The sequence below is a fragment of the Chiloscyllium punctatum genome, chromosome 9 (genome assembly GCF_047496795.1).
Source record: "Chiloscyllium punctatum isolate Juve2018m chromosome 9, sChiPun1.3, whole genome shotgun sequence".
Taxonomy (NCBI): domain Eukaryota; kingdom Metazoa; phylum Chordata; class Chondrichthyes; order Orectolobiformes; family Hemiscylliidae; genus Chiloscyllium; species Chiloscyllium punctatum.
The window spans coordinates 37674748-37693993 of record NC_092747.1 but is presented as its reverse complement, the minus strand read 5'-3'; the positions used below and the strand labels follow the sequence as shown (position 1 = coordinate 37693993).

The 19246-nt window shown below is 40.8% G+C and overlaps 1 protein-coding gene across 3 annotated transcripts in view; it reads right to left on the bottom strand.

The window, feature by feature from the left end:
- Positions 1-19246, bottom strand: part of hsph1 (heat shock 105/110 protein 1) — a 109967-nt gene that overhangs the window by 57157 nt on the left and 33564 nt on the right. For all 3 annotated transcript variants that reach the window (XM_072577258.1, XM_072577255.1, XM_072577256.1), the window contains exons 3-4: positions 11599-11736; positions 7732-7854 (exon numbers count right to left, since the gene is read on the bottom strand). In XM_072577258.1, coding sequence (XP_072433359.1) covers positions 7732-7854; positions 11599-11622 — 147 coding nt within the window. In that variant the 5' untranslated portion in view covers positions 11623-11736. The remainder of the gene's footprint in view (positions 1-7731; positions 7855-11598; positions 11737-19246) is intronic.

The window sequence follows — 19246 nt, the reverse complement described above, 5'->3', positions numbered from 1 at the left end:
TATTAATTGCTTTCCTTGGAGGCTCAGACCTATCCTACGAGCACAGAAACAGGATTTGCAGTGGACCATTAACCTGAGAACTGTTATGTAATTTAATCAAGTCAAAGTGGATCTACAATCTAACCAATGTTCCCTGTAAGTTGCATTGCTAAGCATATGAAGCCACTCCAATGTTTCGTGCACAGCGATCCAGGTGCTGACAGAGTGCAGCACTGACTTCTAGGTCTGGATGTTGCTGCTGTGCATGGAACCTCAGAAGGCTCTACTGTAGAAACTAAAAATTACAGGGAACACTGGATTTAACTCCATGTGCCTGCCAATGGTGGGTTATGAACGAGGCTTGTTAATGAGGTAATTAAAAGCAATTATCCTTGAGCTTTCCTTAATATATTGACAGCCCACAAATTAAATGAAGTTTCATTGTTTTCACAACCATCATCAAGTCTGCCCAGGTTGGGTTAACCAACATACTAGGGGTACGCAGTGATCACACTGGGGATTTCTCATCAGGCATTCTGCCCAAATCGAGGGGCACAGCATTAAGGGAATGTGGGACCAGAAAGACCTCTACTTTTTGAAATCCTTCTCTAATGTCACTTACATGATTCCCATTCCATCCCAACCTGACCAGAGTCAGGGGTCCAGCAACAATCCCTGGCAAAGTCCCTGCAGCATGAGTGGATGTGACGATTTTCCATGATGCTCCTGCTGACAACAGAAAGCTGTAGCCCTCTGAATGACCAGCAGTTTTTGACATACATGACTTAAGACAATAGGTGCAGGAGTAGGCCATTTTGCCCTTGAGCCTGCACCACCATTCATTATGATCATGGCTGATCATCCTCAATCAATATCCTGTTCCTGCCTTATCTCCATAACCCTTGATTCCACTATCCTTGAGAGCTCTACCCAACTCTTTCTTAAACAAATCCAGAGACTGGATTCTGCCTTCTGGGGTAGAGCATTCCACACACCCACCACTCTCTGGGTGAAGAAGGTTCTCCTCATCTCTGTCATAAATGGCCTACCCCGTATGTTTAAGCTGTGTCCTCTGGTTCGGGACTCACCCATCAGCGGAAACATGTTTCCTGCCTCCAGAGTGTCCAATCCTTTAATAATCTTATATGTCCCAATCACATCCCCTCTCAGTCTTCGAAACTCAAGGATATACAAGCCTAGTTGCTCCAATCTTTCAACATAAGATAGTCCCGCCATTCCAGGAATTGACCTTGTGCACCTTCACTGCACTCCCTCAATAGCCAGAATGTCTTTCCTCAAATTTGGAGACCAGAACTGCACACAATATTCCAGGTGCGGTCTCACCAGGGCCCTCTACAGCTGCAGAAGGACCTCTTTGCTTCTATACTCAATCCCTCTTGTTATGAAGGCCAGCATGCTATTAGCTTTCTTCACTACCTGCATGCTTACCTTCATTGACTGGTGTACAAGAATACCCAGATCTCTTTGTACTACCCCTTTACCTAAATTGATTCCATTTAGGTAGTAATCTGCCTTCCTGTTCTTGTCACCGAAGTGGATAACCATACATGTATCCACATTAAACTGCATCTGCCATGCATCGGTCCACTCACCTAACCCTGTCCAGGTCACCCTGTAATCTCCTAACATCCTCCTCACATTTCACCCTGCCACCCAGCTTTGTATCATCAGCAAATTTGCTAATGTTACTATTAAAACCATCTTCTATATCATTAATATATATTGTAAAAAGCTGCGGTCCCAGCACTGATCCCTGCGGTACCCCACTGGTCACTGCCTGCCATTCCGAAAGGGAGCCGTTTATCACTACGCTTTGTTTCCTGTCAGCCAACCAACTTTCAGTCCAAGTCAGTACTTTGCCCCCAATACCATGCGCCCTAATTTTGCTCACTAACCTCCTATGTGGGACTTTATCAAAGGCTTTCTGAAAGTCCAGGTACACTACATCCACTGGATCTCCCTTGTCCATCTTTAGAGTTACATCCTCAAAAGATTCCAGAAGATTAGTCAAGCATGATTTCCCCTTCATAAATCCATGCTGACTCTGACCTATCCTGTTACTACTAGCCAGAGGTGTCGTAATTTCATCCTTTATAATTGACTCCAGCATCTTTCCCACCACTGAGGTCAGACTAACTGGTCTATATTTTCCTGCTTTCTCTCTCCCACCTTTCTTAAAAAGTGATACAATATTAGCCACCCTCCAATCCGCAGGAACTGATCCTGAATCTATTCAACTCTGGAAAATAATCACCAATGCATCCACAATTTCTAGAACCACCTCCTTCAGTACCCTGGGATGTAGACCATCAGGCCCCGGGGACTTACCAGCCTTCAGACCCAACAGTCTCTCCAACACCAATTCCTGGCAAATATAAATTCCCTTCAGTTCAGGTCCTTCAGCCACTGTTACCTCTGGGAGATTGCTTGTGTCTTCCCCAGTGAACACAGAATCTGAAGTACCAATTTAACTCTTCTGCCATTTCTTTGTTCCCTATAATATATTCCCCTGATTCTGTCTTCAAGGGCCCAATTTTAGTCTGAACCATTTTTTTTTCCCTTTCACATACCTAAAAAAGCTTTTACTATCCTCCTTTATTTTTGGCCAGTTTATCTTCGTACCTCATTTTTTTCTCTGCGTATTTTCTTCTTAGTAATCCTCTGTTGTTCTTTAAAAGCTTCCTCCAGTCCTCCGTTTTCCCACTCATCTTTGCTATGTTATACTTTTTCTCTTTTGACTTTATATGTTTCTTAACTTCCCTCGTCAGCCACGGCCACCCCTGCCTCCTCATAGGATCTTTCTTCCTTTTTGGAATGAACTGATCCTGCATCTTCTGCATTATACACAGAAATATCTGCTATTATTCCTCCACTGTCATCCCTGCTAAGGTATTGCACCATTGAACTTTGGCCACCTCCTCCCTCATAGCTCCATAGTTCCCTTTATTCAACTGAAATATTGTCACTACTGATTGTACCCTCTCCCTTTCAAATTGCAGATTGAAGCTTATTGTATTATAGTCACTACCTCCTAATGGCTCCTTCACGTAGAGGTCCCTGATCAATTCTGGTTCGTTGCACAATACCAGATCCAGAATTGCCTTCTCCCTGGTAGGCTCCAGCACCAGCTGTTCTAAGAATTCATCTCGGAGGCACTCCACAAAGTCTCTTTCTTGAGGTCCAATATCATCCTGATTCTCCCAGTCTAACTGCATGTTGAAATCCCCATAACAACTGTAGTAACATCTTTGCGACAGGCCAATTTCAGCTCCTTATTCAACTTACACCCTATATCCATTCTACTGTTTGGGGGCCTCCCAAGAGGGTCTTTCTACCCTTAGAATTTCTCAGCTCTATCCATATTGACTTTACATCCCCTGATTCTAGGTCTCCCCGCGCAAGGGACTGAATATCATCTCTTACGAACAGGACTACCCCATCCCCTCTGCCCATCAGTCTGTCCTTACGATAGCACGTATAGCCTTGAATATTCATTTCCCAGGCCCTTTCCACTTGAAGCCACGTCTCAGTTATTCCCACAATACCGTAGCTGCCAATTTCCAAAAGAGCCTCAAGCTCATCCATCTTATTTCTAATACTTCGTGCATTCATATATAGTATTTTTAATTTGTTACTGCCCTCACCCTTCTAATCGACCCCTATTTCACTCAACCTTACAGCATGATCCCTTTTTGAGTTTTCTGCTTCACTGATAACGTTATCTTTCTTGACTTCCCTTGTTCTAACTTTCCCTTCAATTTCCTTCTTAAACTTCCAGTTTGTCCCCTCCCCCCTCGCTATTTAGTTTAAACACAGCTGTGTTTCAGTAGCAAACCTGCCTGCCAGAATGCTGGTCCCCAACCTATTAAGGTGCAAACCGTCTCTTTCGTATAATTTACGCCTACCACTTGTTATGAAGGTGTAGAGGTACTGTACCTTTAAGACAGTTGAAAAGCTAGCAAGGACTGCCTGACACAGCACACAATGTTCTGAACAAGGTAACAATGTAATACTTGGTCAAAACCCATAATACAGCTGTGTTGCTATGAAACACAAAACAAATTTAAATTCGGCCAGTTTAAATTATGCCCCAAGATACCAGAATCCAATCAAATTTGAATTTAGTATTTTGATAATATTAAAACCAATGAAACGATTGATATTTTGGGTATAAAACAAGACAATTTGAACAGTTCTGGAGAGCATTGCTTTGCCACCAACAAGTACAGACTGCCAGCAGAACAGCTCTCTGTTCTAAAAGGTACCTGTCTATAAGAAGTTTGCGCAGCGGAATATTGAAAAGACGACATGAAAATCTGCAGAGGAAGACACAAAGAAGATTTGAAAGCTGACCGGTCTTGAAAATTGTATTTTTTTGTAAATCTTAATTGGGACTTTTTATTGGACTAGTATTGTAAAGTGGGAGGTAAAATATAGGTTTAAGAGAAAGGAGCTGTAAATAGTTGTTGGTTTTAATATTGTCTGTTGGACTTGAAGTATAAGGCTGTTAATTTTTACTTTAAATAGTGACCCCTGGGATAGTTCTTTGCCTCTCAAATTTTAATAGATTACAGTACGGGATAAATCTTTTCTGTGTTGCTGGTTTAAATTAGCCAGAGGGGTTTTCTCATGTTGTAACACACTGGTGTCCTAAATTGCTGGGTGGACCGAACACTGGCATATAACTCAATCATGTCACCCACACAGAAGTGGCGAGGGTTTTGATACCCATTAGGACTATGATATTTCCCAACATTCTGCTCTTCTAAACCAAGTTCATTTGTTGCCATTGTTCAGTTCTGACTTCATCCTCTATATGGGCTAGTCCATCTCGTTTTCCTTTTTCCTATTTTTCCAAAATGTCAAATGCTCTTGCAACGTTAGTTTGCAGCCTGATTCAATTTGCGACCATGGGTCAGATTTGCATTGAATTAGGAATATTCTTGTCGATGCATTTTCTAATCAACCTGTTCAAAAGATGTTATGACACACCTCTGGAGCAGGTGGGACTTGAAATCAGACCTCCTGGTTTGGAGAGAGGGACACTTGCAGACCATTTAAAAAATGGGAGCAGGGATGTGGCTATAGAAGTCCCAGCATTTTCAGACAAACCACACTTTTTTTTCTGGTAGGGGAACGTGGGCAGTGGCATATATCACAAAGAATTTCAATAAGGGAAAAGATTCTAGCTGCTACAAGGACCTTAAACCTGCAGTGTGGGTGCCAAAAATTTATAAAAAGTAGACACAAAAGTTCTGAGAAGCAGATAGGGTCTGTTTAACTGGCTGCAACTGTCAGTAAATCTCTGACGTACTGCTCTAATGACAAGCCAGCTGACGAGGCATCCGTTTGAACAGTTTCAATAGGGATATGTCAACAAAGAGCTACTTATTATGAAGGCATGGCTGGGTTTCAAAAGCTAAAATATCTCTGAAGTGATTTCTGAATTCACATTTGATTTACAGCTTAAACAGGTGATTAAGCACTAGTAAATTAAAATTTATTTTTCCTAGAGATTAACCAATTCAGGAGAGTTAAAAAGTTTTATGTTTCATTAATGGGATATTTCACTATCAAATCTGTATAGTAAGAGCCGACTGGATTTAGTTTCTGCATGGTTCCTGAGATCTGCTCATAGTGGATACTGGGTGAATAAGAAGGGAGCACATAAGCAGCCATGGGAAATGATTGAAAATAGGAAATATAAAGACTAGGGGTCTCTTACCTATCCTTTATAGTTTATGCTCTGGTTCCGGAGTTAGGAAGCACAAATCCTTCCTGTATTTCACCTATGGGAAGTCTCACAATTCATTGCACTTTTTACCATGGTGGATCTACCAATTTAGGAAGTTTCCTGACTTGATCTATCCATCTCAGAAGCCAAAACCTGGCCCCAAATCTCTGTAATGTCTACATACAGCAAAATCAAAACTACCAATTCATCCATCTTATAAATGCTGCATGTATTCAGTTAAAAAGTGTTGAATTCAGTTTGTTTTTAAACCATTTTTTCCGATTCTGGTTCTTTTTCTAGTGTACTCTTTTTCCCATGTTGGACTTTGGTTTTTAATCAGTATCATTATCTTGCACTATGCTTTTGTCCTTCTAGAAGTCTCTATATAATATCTATAAAATATCCCTGTTTGCATCTTCAAAAAGAATTCAATCAGGCTCTTTAGACAGGAGCTACCATTTATAAATCCATTCTGTTTGACTAAAGAGTAAATAATTTTGAAAAGGTGTTCATGCACTCTATCCTTAATTACAGATGCTAGCAATTTCCTGCTAACAGGTGTTTAGCTAAATGGTCTATAATTTCGTCTGTCACCTGAATGACATGTGCAATTCTTCAGAGTTCAAGAAATAAGTCATAAGTCAAGCGAACTTTGGAATACTACAGTAACAACATCCACAATGTCCTCACCTTACTCCCATGTGATGCAACACACCAGAACAGGAAGTGCTGGGAGTATCAGTGGATAGAAAAAGTCCTGTGACCGTTCTTTAATTTCCAACAATTTCTGTTTTTGCTTGTGTCAGATCTGTTTTATCTATTCTTTATTGAAAAATGTGCAAGTTAGGTGGACTGGCCATGCTAAATTGCCCATAGTGTCCAGGGATGTGTAGGCTAGGTGGACTAGCGATGCAAAACACAGGGTTATAGGGACAGGGTAGGAGAGGTGGATCTGGAAGAGATGTTCTTTGAAGGGTCAGTATGGATTTGATGTAGGGATTCTGTGATAAGGCAGATATCATCTTGAGCTGGTTATGTCACTCTTTAATGCTATAACTTTATTCATTATTATATTTGGTGTTAATTTTGGTGATTCTCTGCTGCAATTCCTTGGTAGTTTCCTTTGGATGTTTGGCATCCTGATCTGCTACACTTATTTAGCATGTATATACCTTGCAAAATTAATTTAGCATGTTCAAAAACTATTTAATAAATAGGTTCTAAAACCAGCAAGTTAAACAGACATCTAATAATAATATCATTGTTGATGCAATGGAGAAGTCCAGAAAAAATTGAAAAAACCCTGCCACAAATATCCTGACAAGGTCTATTTATCCTTTTCTAACTTGTGTGTGGAAAGCATGCATAGATGTCAACTCACACACAAGAAGCAGAAAGTCAAGCTACGGAAGCCATTTATCAGCACTTCTGGAAGGTGCCAGCAACATACATGACCCCAACTAAATCTGTAACTTAGCTAAACACGAGATGAGAGCCCATTCAGAGGTTGGAACCAGAAAGTCAAGTATCATGGATATTAATAAGCTATGGTTACTTGATAAAAGGACAAAATTGACAATCCTTGGGAATCACAGACAAATACACAAAATCTTTGTCACCTGTAGACAGATTTATTGATAGCATTGAGTATTCGGAATTGACTGCTGGTTCCATCCATGACATACAGCCTCAGTATTATGCTCCTCTCTTCTCCATTCTCCACAGCAGTGCACAGTACACACAGAGGGTTGACAGGCCTCCCTTCAGTTTGGACACACTGACCCTTTGAAATCCACAGGCTGCCCACTACCACTAATTAGCTGCACTATTAGAGGTGGCTTTTTCACTGGCCACCTCTGGAAATTTATGATTGACGTCCTGCCACATACATCACCTTGGTTTGTAACCCAGAAATTGATCAGAAGCTGGTATATAAATCAAATCTTGAAAATTTAGGCTAATTAGCTTATTTCAATTTCTAGCACCTACATACTTACAGAAATAACGCAGTCACATACAGGTTTTTTCAAATTGGTCTCTGCTGTTTCCTTTAGTTTGGTTAGGAGCATGGCTGTGACCTGTTCCACATTAAAATGCTGCTCTTTATCCATATACATCACCTAAAAACAAAAAAAAAGCTTGATATAAAAACAAATGAGCTGAAAGGTGTTTGCTTAAATGGCCACTAACATTTTTCTGTAATTAAAGATCATCCACATCTCATAACAATTCCTGAAAATGGATAATGCGCATCATTCCATCATCCAAATATCTTCTTACTTAATCTTCCTAATTTATAGTTTTTTACATCTAATCAGCAATGCCAGCTCCCTAGAGCATGAGATGATGCTTTCCTTCACCTCCCAAACATTTTATGTTTATTTGATCCAAGAAGGCTACAGCCAACTATTGATGTAATGACTGAAAACAAGATTAAAATCATGCCCGGTCTGAAATTAGAGGCTTTGAATTTCATGAACTAGTGACCTAAATCCAGAAATACAGGGAGGTTCAGATCAGATCAGGTAAAAATGTTCATGTTATGTTCATCCCACTTGCTTTGTGACCAACCAAACTGGGACAAAGAAAATTTGAACAATAAATAAAATCAGTCAAGCACAAAGCTGAAGTTCTGTATTGGAGAAAGGCCAATTTTGACAGTATTAGGCAAGAACTTTCAAAAGCCAATTGGGGGCAGACGTTCGCAAGTAAAGTGACGACTGGAAAATGGGAAGCCTTCAGAAATGAGATAACAAGAATCCAGAGATAGTATATTCCTGTTAGGGTGAAAGAAAAGGCTGGTAGGTATAGGGAATGCTGATGACTAAAGAAATTGAGGGTTTGGTTAAGAAAAAGAAGGAAGCATTTGTTAGGTATAGACAAGAAAGATTGAGTCAATCCTTGGATAGTTTTAAAGACAGTAGGAGGATACGCAAGAGGGAAATCAGGAGGGCATAAAAGGGGACATAAGATAGCTTTGGCAAATAGAATTAAGGAGAATCCAAAGGGTTTTTACAAATACATTAAGGACAAAAGGTTAACTAGGGAGAGAATAAGGCCGCTCAAAGATCAGCAAGGCGACCTTTTTATGGAGTCACAGAAAATGGGGGAGATACTAAACGAGTATTTTGCATCAGTATTTACTGTGGAAAAGGACATGGAAGATATAGGCAAATAGATGGTGACATCTTGAAAAATGTCCATATTACAGAGGAGGAAGTGCTGGATGTCTTGAAATACTTAAAGGTGGATAAATCCCCAGCACCTGACTAGGTGTACCCTAGAACTCTGTGGGAAACTAGGGAAGTGATTGCTGAGCCTCTTGCTGAGATATTTGTATCATCGACAGTCACAGGTGAGGTGTCAGAAGACTGAAGGTTAGCTAACGTGGTGCCACTGTTTAAGAAGGGTGGTAAGGACAAGCCAGGGAACTATAGACTGGGGACCCTGATGTCAGTGGTGGGTAAATTGTTGGAGGGAATCCTGAGGGACAGGATGTACAAGTATTTGGAAAGGTAAGGACTGGATTAGGGATAGTCAACATGGCTTTGTGCATGGGAAATCATGTCTCACAAACTTGATTGAGTTTTTTGAAGAAGTAACAAACAAAGAGGATTGATGAGGGCAGAACAGTAGGTGTAATCTATATGGACTTCAGTAAGGCGATCGACAAGGTTCCCCATGGGAGACTGGTTAGCAAGGTTAAATCTCACAGAATACAAGAAGAACTAACCATTTGGATATGGAACTGGCTCAAAAGGTAGAAGACAGAGGGTGGTGGTGGAGGGTTGTTTTTCAGACTGCAGGCCTGTGACCAGTGGAGTGCAGGTTCAATGCTGGGTCCTCTACTTTTCGTCATTTATATAAATGACTTTGATGCGAGCATAAGAGGTATAGTTAATAAGCTTGCTGATGACACCCAAATTGGAGGTGCAGTGGACAGCGAAGAAGGTTACCTCAGATTACTACAGGATCTGGACCAGATGGGCCAATGGGCTGAGAAGTGGCAGATGGCGTTTAATTCAGATAAATGTGAGGTGCTGCATTTTGGAAAAGCAAATCTTAGCAAGACTTATACACTTAATGGTAATGTCCTAGGGGTTTTGCTGAACAAAGAGACCTTGGAGTGCAGGTTCATAGCTCCTTAAAAGTAGAGTCACAGGTAGATAGGATAGTGAAGAAGGCGTTTGGTATACTTTCCTTTATTGGTCAGAGTACTGAGTACAGGTGTTGGGAGGTCATGTTGCGACTGTACAGGACATTAGTTAGACCATTGTTGGAATATTTCATGCAATCTGGTCTCCTTCCTGTCAGAAGGATGTTGTGAAACTTGAAAGGGTTCAGAAAAGATATACAAGGATGTTGCCAGGGTTGGAGGATTCGAGCTATAGGGAGAGGTTGAATAGGCTAGGGCTGTTTTCCCTGGAGCATCGGAGGTTGAGGAGTGACCTTATAGAGATTTATAAAATCAAGAGGGGCATGGATAGGATAAATAGGCAAAGTCTTTTCCCTTGGGTCGGGGAGTCCAGAACTCGAGGGCATAGGTTTAGGGTGAGAGGGGAAAGATATAAAAGAGACCTACCGGGCAACTTTTTCACGCAGAGGGTGGTACGTGTATGAAATGAGCTGCCAGAGGAAGTGGTGGAGGCTGGTATAATTGCAACATTTAAAAGGCATTTGGATGGGTATATGAATAGGAAGGGTTTGGAGGGATATGGACTGGGTGCTGGCAGGTGATATTAGATTGGTTTGGGATATCTGGTCGGCATGGACGGGTTGGATTGAAGGGTCTGTTTCCATGCTGTACATCTCTGTGACTCTAAAACACAAAGATATGGAACTTCTCTTGGAGAAAACAAGTAATTTTTAAAAATTCAGTTAACAGATGTGAGCATTGCTGGCAGGCCAGCATTTATTGCTCCTCCTGAGTTGCCCTGGAGGTAGTGATGGTGTGCTGCCTTCTTGAACTGCTGCAGTCCATGTGTTATAGGTAGAACCACAAGGTTGTTAGGGAAGGAATTCCTGGATTTTGACCCAACAATGAAGGAACAGCGATATATTACCAAGTCTGGATGGTGAGTAGCTTGGAGGGGAACTTTCAAGAGGTGATGTTCCCATGTATCAGCCGCCCTTGTCTTTCTAAAGACAGTAGTGGTCATGGGTTTGAAAAGTGCTGCTAAGGATCTTTGGCAAATCTATGCAGTGCATCTTGTAGATGGTATGCATTGCTGCGACTGATTGTCGGTGGAGGAATGAGTGGATGTGAGATGCTTTCTCCTATATGGTCAGGTTTTCTGAGTGTCGTTGGAGCTACCTTCATCCAGGCAAGTGGGACTAGTCCATCACATTCCTGATCTATACCTTGTAGATAGTGAATAGGATTTATAGAGACAGGTGGGGAGTTACTTAGTGCAGCATTCCTAACCTCCGACCTGGTCTTGTAGCCACTATATTTATATCGTGAGTTTAGTTGAGTTTCTGATCAATGGTATCCCTCAGAATGTTGACAGTGGGGAATTCAGGGATCATAAAGTCATTGAATGCCAAGGGGCAACGATTAGATGATCGCTTTTTGGAGGTGGTTATTGCCTGGTACTTGTGTTGCGCAAATGTTACTTGTCACTTGTCAGCCAAGCCCGAATACTGTTCAGGTCTTGTTGCATTTGAACATGGACTACTTCAGTATCTGAGAAGATACAAAAGGTGCTGAGTATTGTATAATCAGTAGTGAAAATACCCACAGTTCAAAATAAAATTGGTGTTATGAAAGAGAATACAACATATATTCTAAAAATACCATTGTCCAGTCTTATCGAGAGAGAGCAAAAATACACTTGTTGATAACAGCATTCAAATGAACTTGCCTTAACTCCAACTCCAGTTTCCATTGGAACAAGATCATAAGTCAGCTTATTCTTCTGATTTTGAACAACAGGATCATTAAATGCTCGGCCATGGAATCTTTTGAAGTTTAGTATGGTATTCTTAGCATTTGTAATCAGCTGGAAGTTAAATAAAAACAACTGAATCTCAATCAATCACCAGATAATGTTATCAATTCACTCACTTACAAGCCATAAATGTTTAACTAGACATAGAACAACTTGTAATTCGTCTGATCTGCAACGACTTAAACTCCAAGAAATCTCTATTTGCATCTAAGACAGATAAACTTAACAAAATTTAGACTGTCAACAGTAACTCATAATGGATTCGGTTTCTACTCCCATACTTTTGGTTCTAGCTATTTTAGTCAATCTTGATATGACACACCTTTCGGCCAGGCGATACTGGATTCTGGACAAGACCACTCCCTTCTGAATCTATAGCTTTGGTCTCTGCCTATTTCTCATCTTCTCGCTGTCCTTTGGTAACAGAATCAGAGATGTACAGTAAGGAAACAGACCCTTCGGTCCAGCTCATCCATGCCGACCAAATATCCCAACCTAATCATTTACCGGCACCTAGCCCATATCCTTCCAAACCCTTCCTATTCATATACCCATCCAGATGCCTTTCAAATGTTGCAATCGTACTAGCCTCCACCACTTGCACTGTCAGCTAAGTGGTGGAGGCGACCATCTGCGCAAAAAAAGTTGCCCCATAGGTCTCTTCTATATTTTTCTCATCTCACCCTAAACCTATGCCCTCGAGTTCTGGACTCCCCTCACCCTAGGGAAAATACCTTGTGTATTTATCCTACCCATGCCCCTCTTGATTTTATAAACCTCTAAGGTCACCCCTCAGCCTCCAACACTCCTGAGAAAACAGCCCTAGCCTATTCAACTGCTCCCTATAGCTCAAATCCACCAACCCTGGCAACATCCTTGTAAATCTTTTCTGGACCCTTTCAAGTTTCACAACATCCGACCGATAGGAAGACGACCAGAACTGCACGCAATATTCGAACAGTGGCCTAACCGATGTCCTGTACAGCTGCAACATGACCTCCCAACTTCTGTACTCAATACTCTGACCAATAAAGGAAAGCATACCAAACGCCTTCTTCACTATCCTATCTACCTGCGACTCTACTTTCAAGGAGCTATGAACCTGCACTCCAAGGTCTCTTTATTCAGCAACACTCCCTAGGACCTTACCATTAAGTGTATAAGTCCTGCTAAGATTTGCTTTCCCAAAGTGCAGCATCTCATTTTTTATCTAAACTAAATTCATCTAATTAGTTTTCACATGGATGCTGTCAGCATCCAGGTCTATCACCATTACCTCTCTGGATTCTTCCTTTCTTGCTAAGTTATCAGGCTACTTATTCAACATCCAGACCTGGATGAGCAATGTTTTCTTGCAATTAGATACTGGGAAGACTGAACATAGTTTTTGGTGTCTACTCCAAACTCCTAGTTATGACTCCAACCGTCTCGTTGATAATAATTGAAGATTAAGCCAGTCTGTTCACATTTGACCCAAAGATGACTTTTCAACTTTGTTCTCACCATCAGTAGGACTGTCCTCCATTTTTGGGACATCTGACAACATCCCCGTCTCAGCAAACTTGCTGCTGAAACACTCATTTGTATCTTTGTTCTCATTTGACTTGACTGCTCCAATACACTCCTACCATAGACTATCATTTGCAAACTGGGGTCATCCAAAATGCTGCTGCATGTGTTTTAACTTACAGCAAGTTTTATTCATCCATAAACTTTGTTTTAAAATACTTATGTTTTTAAGTCTCTATTCGTTTTTCTCTAGCTCCATAAACCCTTATAGATATATATACCAATTATCCTCATATTGGTTTCGAGCATTCCCAGTTTTAATCACTATTACTGGTGGTTTTGCCTTCAGTTCCCTGAAAAGATCCTCTCTTACACTTGTCTCTTTAGCTTGCTTTCCTCCTTTAAAAAGGTACAGTACATCTTAAATCCTACTTTGATTGAACATTTGATCTACCTGACCTAATATCCCCTCAGGTTGCTTGATGTTGTATTTTGCTTTATAATCATCTTGTATTTGAATATTGTTCAGCACAGCGTTTTACAATTTTTGTTTGCTAGCCAGAATACCGGTTTTCAAACTTAACATCTCTCTCAATTTTTAAAGTCATTTTACTGTATTTTTCTTCCTCTTTGAAAGTTTCAGTGCTCAATGTATTTCAAGGGAAAACTAGACTTAGAATTTGTTAAGTCCTATTTGCCAGATGAAGGGATTACGATTCAAAAGCTGTGTTTGCAATTTTGAAGCAAAACAGGCAGCCTGAAAAAGTGTATGCAAACAACCTACTTCCATGATTTTAGAGTCTCTGCTAGCATCACATGTCCTGACTTGGTACTATAACTTCACTGGTGTCCTGTGCACACTGGGAAGAGTAGAGTAACTGCAGATTTTGGACTTCCTTCTTTTAAAAAACGGCACATTCCTATAAAAAGGACAGTTGCAACAATGCATTGCCAAATACTGGATAAAAATCACTCTAGACAATTAGTAAGGGACTAGGGATAAGAAAAATGGTGTACCATGACTATCACTATGTTCCCCATGTCAACAAACCACCCTGGCAGTATAACTCAAATGGGTGAATGCTAGGTGAATCCTGTTTCTGCTGGGCAGGAAGGTTTGTGTGAACCTTTCACAAGCAAGTTTCAGAGCAAACCACAAACAAATGGAAATGGGCTGTTAAGGTTCATAAGCTCACATCCAAAACATGGCAGCAATGAGTCAATGAATGCATCTGCACATTACAGCTCATATCCACCAGCGGAAGTGAGGACCAGCAAACTCAGGATCCATTGGAAAGGTGTACACACCTACATTCTATCCCTCAGCCATTGGTCCTCAGGAAACAAAGTAATGACAGGGTGCACCCAGCTGGACGAAGAACCAGACACAGTCCCTTCAGAAGTCTCTACTCAGAACACATGAGAAATGAGTAGACCCTCCACCTACCCTGGCTGCCATCCTCTTGTTGCAAGTTTGCATCTAAGAATGTCAATTTGCATCAGGCAAGACAACTATCCACATATCTAGTCTGTGCAGACACAAGCCCACCACAGCTTACCTGAACAAATCTCTCGGATCAATAGACTGCACAACCAACAAGTCTCCCTCCACCACAAAACTAGGAAATACACAAAGACAAAGGGGAAAGGAAAGAAATAAAGACTTCTCAGGATACTCCAGTGGCACATGTAACAGTGCACCGTATCTTATTTTGTACTTCAATAAAAGTCACTGCTGTCACTTTACACCTAGTAGTTTATCTCTCCATGCAGTCCCACATATCATTATTATAGAATAGGGCAGAACTTCAAGCCACAGGTAATATTCCATTGTGGAAAGTCGGTAGCACCATCTGGAAGCAAGAAGTACAAAGGTGCAAACTGACATGTGCGCTACTGACATCTTTGGGCCTCCTCAGACCACATCCTAAATTTTTCATGGCGACTGTGCTGAAATGTCATGGTCTGAAGGAGTCAGTGATGTCTGGATTAGGGAGGTACAATAGGATTATCATGGAATAGGTACACCACAGGTTGGTATCCTGAGCAGTGTATGGGTCTACAAGCAATGTCCTTTCCTTTAAAAGCCCCAATATGGTGATCCTTTAATCGCCTCCTGAAACAACTCTACAGAAGCCAGTATCTCATAACGAAGTCATCCTTTTACACACGAACAGCCTTTGATGCCTTCTACAGAGTCAGACACTACAGCGTCAGTGTCCCTAACACTCAATGCTTACATTAGCCAGGCTCCCTGATTTGACCAGCTTAACAGCCCTAATCAAGGAATGCATTCTTCGGTCCAGATGGTTTACCTCATTATATTCACTATACTCCCTTATAGGTTAAGTAACTTACCCTTCCAATCTGGAATGTGGTCAGTCCTTTCTTCCCCCTATGTACTTATGATTTCTAGCATGATGGAAAATGACAGTTAGTGCTCCTCAGCCAGTAGCCTGCACAATTTTCATCCATCATGTTGCTCCCAGCTTGTAGCCCTCAACCCGACAGAATAACTTTAAGTGTCCTGCCCACAGTAGAGGATACGGTTTTCCCTCTTCACAACTGTTCCCCACCCCCCCCCCCCCCCCATCAGATTCAGTAGAGGGACCTGAAGGATTGAGTGACCCAACACAATAACCCCAGATGAGAGCCCAGATCCTTACTGGTGGTTGCACAATCTCCACCTCCCTGGACCAGCTGCCAAGGTGCTACAGAACTACTTCCCGGAATGCAGAATCACGGACCCCTGTCTGAGGCCACTTTTACTGAACAATCTCCTGGATTGATAATGGGAGGATGCCTTCAACTTACTGTCAGAACCCCCAAATGACAGGTGTTTCTATAGACTTTGAGGACTCCTCCCTTAAGACTCAAGATTTAACTGCTTGCTTGCTGCACATGCAGTGTGATTTGCTGCATAAGGTGGTGGCACATTTGTAAACGGGAGATTGTGCTATTCACCAAGATGTATTTCTTCTTGATGGAAGACTCCTGACAAGCAGGGTAAGCTCTACTATCCTTGCACAATAAGGCAAGGCATGCATGTTGGCAGAGAGGAGGAGGAATTTCTTCAGCCAGAGGGTGGTGATTCTGTGCAAGTCATGGTTTCCACAGACTTCTCTGGCAAAGTCATTGAGTGTGTATTTATAACAGGAGAGAGAGAGAGTAAGGAATCAAGGGTTACAGGGAGAAAGCAAGAGAATGAGGTTAAGAAACAAATCAGCCACGATCAAATGGCAGAGCAGGCTCAATGGGCTGAATGACCTAATTCTGCTCCTCTAATCTTATGGTGCTGCGAGAGCACCAGGAAAGCAAGATACAGCCTGGTTAAGCTGGGTCCCGGCCTGTGCACTGTGCCCCTACTGCAATCTTTCAATGTTAGTTGCTGCTGTATCCTGCAAAGCAAGTCTTTGCTTCCAAAGTACAGTTAAGTTGTTCTGAACATGGAGGTCTTTTGGACTAAGTAGCGAGCTGAATTTGCCAAGTATCCACTCTTGTTTCCATGTAGAGTTTTCTGAATGTCTAGAAAGCTGAATATTAATTAGCTGTTGGCCCATTAACAGTGTTTTTAAAAGTAATATTCCCCTTAATCATAATCTCACTGCCGAGAGAGAAATTTGTCAAAAAAGGAAAGATAAATGGAATGAGATGCTCCAGATGTCAAAATAGGCCTTGCCAGATTTCTTGCCCAACTCGCACATGAATCTCACCAAAGCCCACGTTGCTCAGCCCTCAGTAAGTCTGCTCATTGTGGCCAGTATAATTGGTTCATTTTCATGATTATCTTCTTAGTGATGTGTGTCAGTTTGCCTTTTTTAGAGTCATACTTGAAGTAAATAACTTTTTAAATAAATAGTAACTTTGGACATCCCTGCTATCACTCATTGTATTCCATTTTTGTCTTCTGGAATAGATAACTCTGCTCAAAAAGATATTTTCGTCCTTATTCTTCTAACCTTTCCAACGGATTGGCAGTGTTTAATAATTAGATTTTGAAATTTCGCAATCATTTAATTTGTTGAGTGTAACCACAAAATGTCCCTTAAGTTCCATAGTAGTTAAAATCCGAATTGATACTGTAATTTCTTCCCGCACCCATTGGAAACAACAGTCTATGAAACAGGTTTATACTAATTCAAGGAGTCTCAAACTGTATTTTGTTAATCTTTAACAGATGCTGTGAAAGTATATGTACGGAATGTATTTCCAAATCATCTTTTTTTTCAAACAATCAAATTTTGATAATATCTCATTCTTCATGGAGATGTAATCCAAGAAATCAAACAGAAAGTCCAAATGTTCTCCACTGTCCAAAATCACACGCATCAATCTCAAATGCCTCTGCTTCTTGACATGATAATGCCATGATCATACATTGTATTCTCTTTAGTAAGATCACAACATTGAATAATTCTTACATGGGCCATATAGTATAGAATCAGAGGACTGAACTAATCATAATCTCCACTTTATACTTGCTTTCTCCTATTTTCCACAAATAGTCAGAAAATTTTTTGTTTTATGTCTGAAAATATTTTTTACAATTTCCAAAAGTAAAGCTTCAGGCAATCATTCTCTCCAATCATGTTGTACTTCAGTTAGCCTGCTGCCAAAAGGATAGAACCACAGTCCAGCTTTATACATGCACACATTTATTTGGAAAATTAAAACATTGAAAGCGTTAGGTCAAGGGATGAGTGTTTTTTAAAAAAAAACTTTGGTTTTTATTTTTAGTACTACAATTGAATTCCCATTGGTGCTCACCACAGGTGTACACAGGTGAACACAATTAATATACAATTAACATGATAAAGATAGCACAATTTTTTGACAGTTTCTGTTGCCACTGCACATTGCTGAGTAGGAGTGGAAGTAGTATTCCTGAAGATGGTTTATGGGTTGGACATGGTTTTCTGCAGGATACCCTTCTTCTCTCCCTCCAGTGTAATGCATCCTCTCACTGTGTCCTAAGAATGTCCTAAGTAATGCAGGTGGTGCTGCATTACTGCTCCTATACCTGTGTGAAGTACTGATTTCTCCCTTTCCTTGATTACCAAAAATCTTTAGCAACTTGCCACAGCACTTTCAGAAACTGTGCCTCAGCTGCAACTTGTTGAATGGCCCTTTAAAATGGTCCCAGAAAAAGTGAATTAGTTCATCTGAAAGTAAAGCATCATGAAATAAGATATTTTCTGCAAATATGTTGACCATATTTGCTATCCTGATTTTGCATCAGCCTGCACATGTCACTATATTTCATACAGCTTGTGGCTAGCACTGAAAGTGCACATGAAAATTTTTGGTAGGCCCTCATAACACACTTGGAAGCTGTGCAACTGAAAATTTATGCCCCAGGGTCTGAGGTACCTACTGCTCTATTACTTTTGTAACATTATAAAGACATGTCAGGTGGTGTTTATTCTTAAACTAGTAATTGCGTATTACTTTGAAAATTCAATTGCAATCCTTGAACTGAATTGAAATGGATTTGAATTCACAAGTTTACTCAATTTTTGAATGACTTTACAATTTTTGAGAAGATTTGGAGCTCAGGATAAGTATGGAAGTTAACTTGCTGAGCTGGAAGGTTTGTTTTCATAATGTTTCATTATCATGACTAAGTAACATCAGTGAGAGTCTCTGGTGAAGCACTGTGATATGTCCTGCCTCGCTATTTATAGGTCTTGGTTTCTTAAGGTGGGTGATGCCATTTCCAGTTTTGTTTCAAGGGAAGGTAGATGGGATCTAAAATTGATGGAGTTCTGGTTAGAATGCCATGCCTTTAAGAATGGTCATGCATGTCTTCATTTCACTTGTCCTAGGATGTGTGTTGTCCCAGTCAAAGTGATGTCCTTCTTTATCTGTATGTACACAAACTAGCGATAGTGGATCATGTCATTTGGTGGCCAATTGGTGTTCATGTATCCTGGTAGCAGGTTTCCTGCTTGTTTGTCCGGTGTTTTTTTAAAAAACAGCTCTTGCATGATATCTTGTAAATTACATTAGCTTTGCTGGTACTAACGGATCCGTAGTCTCCCTACCTGGTACA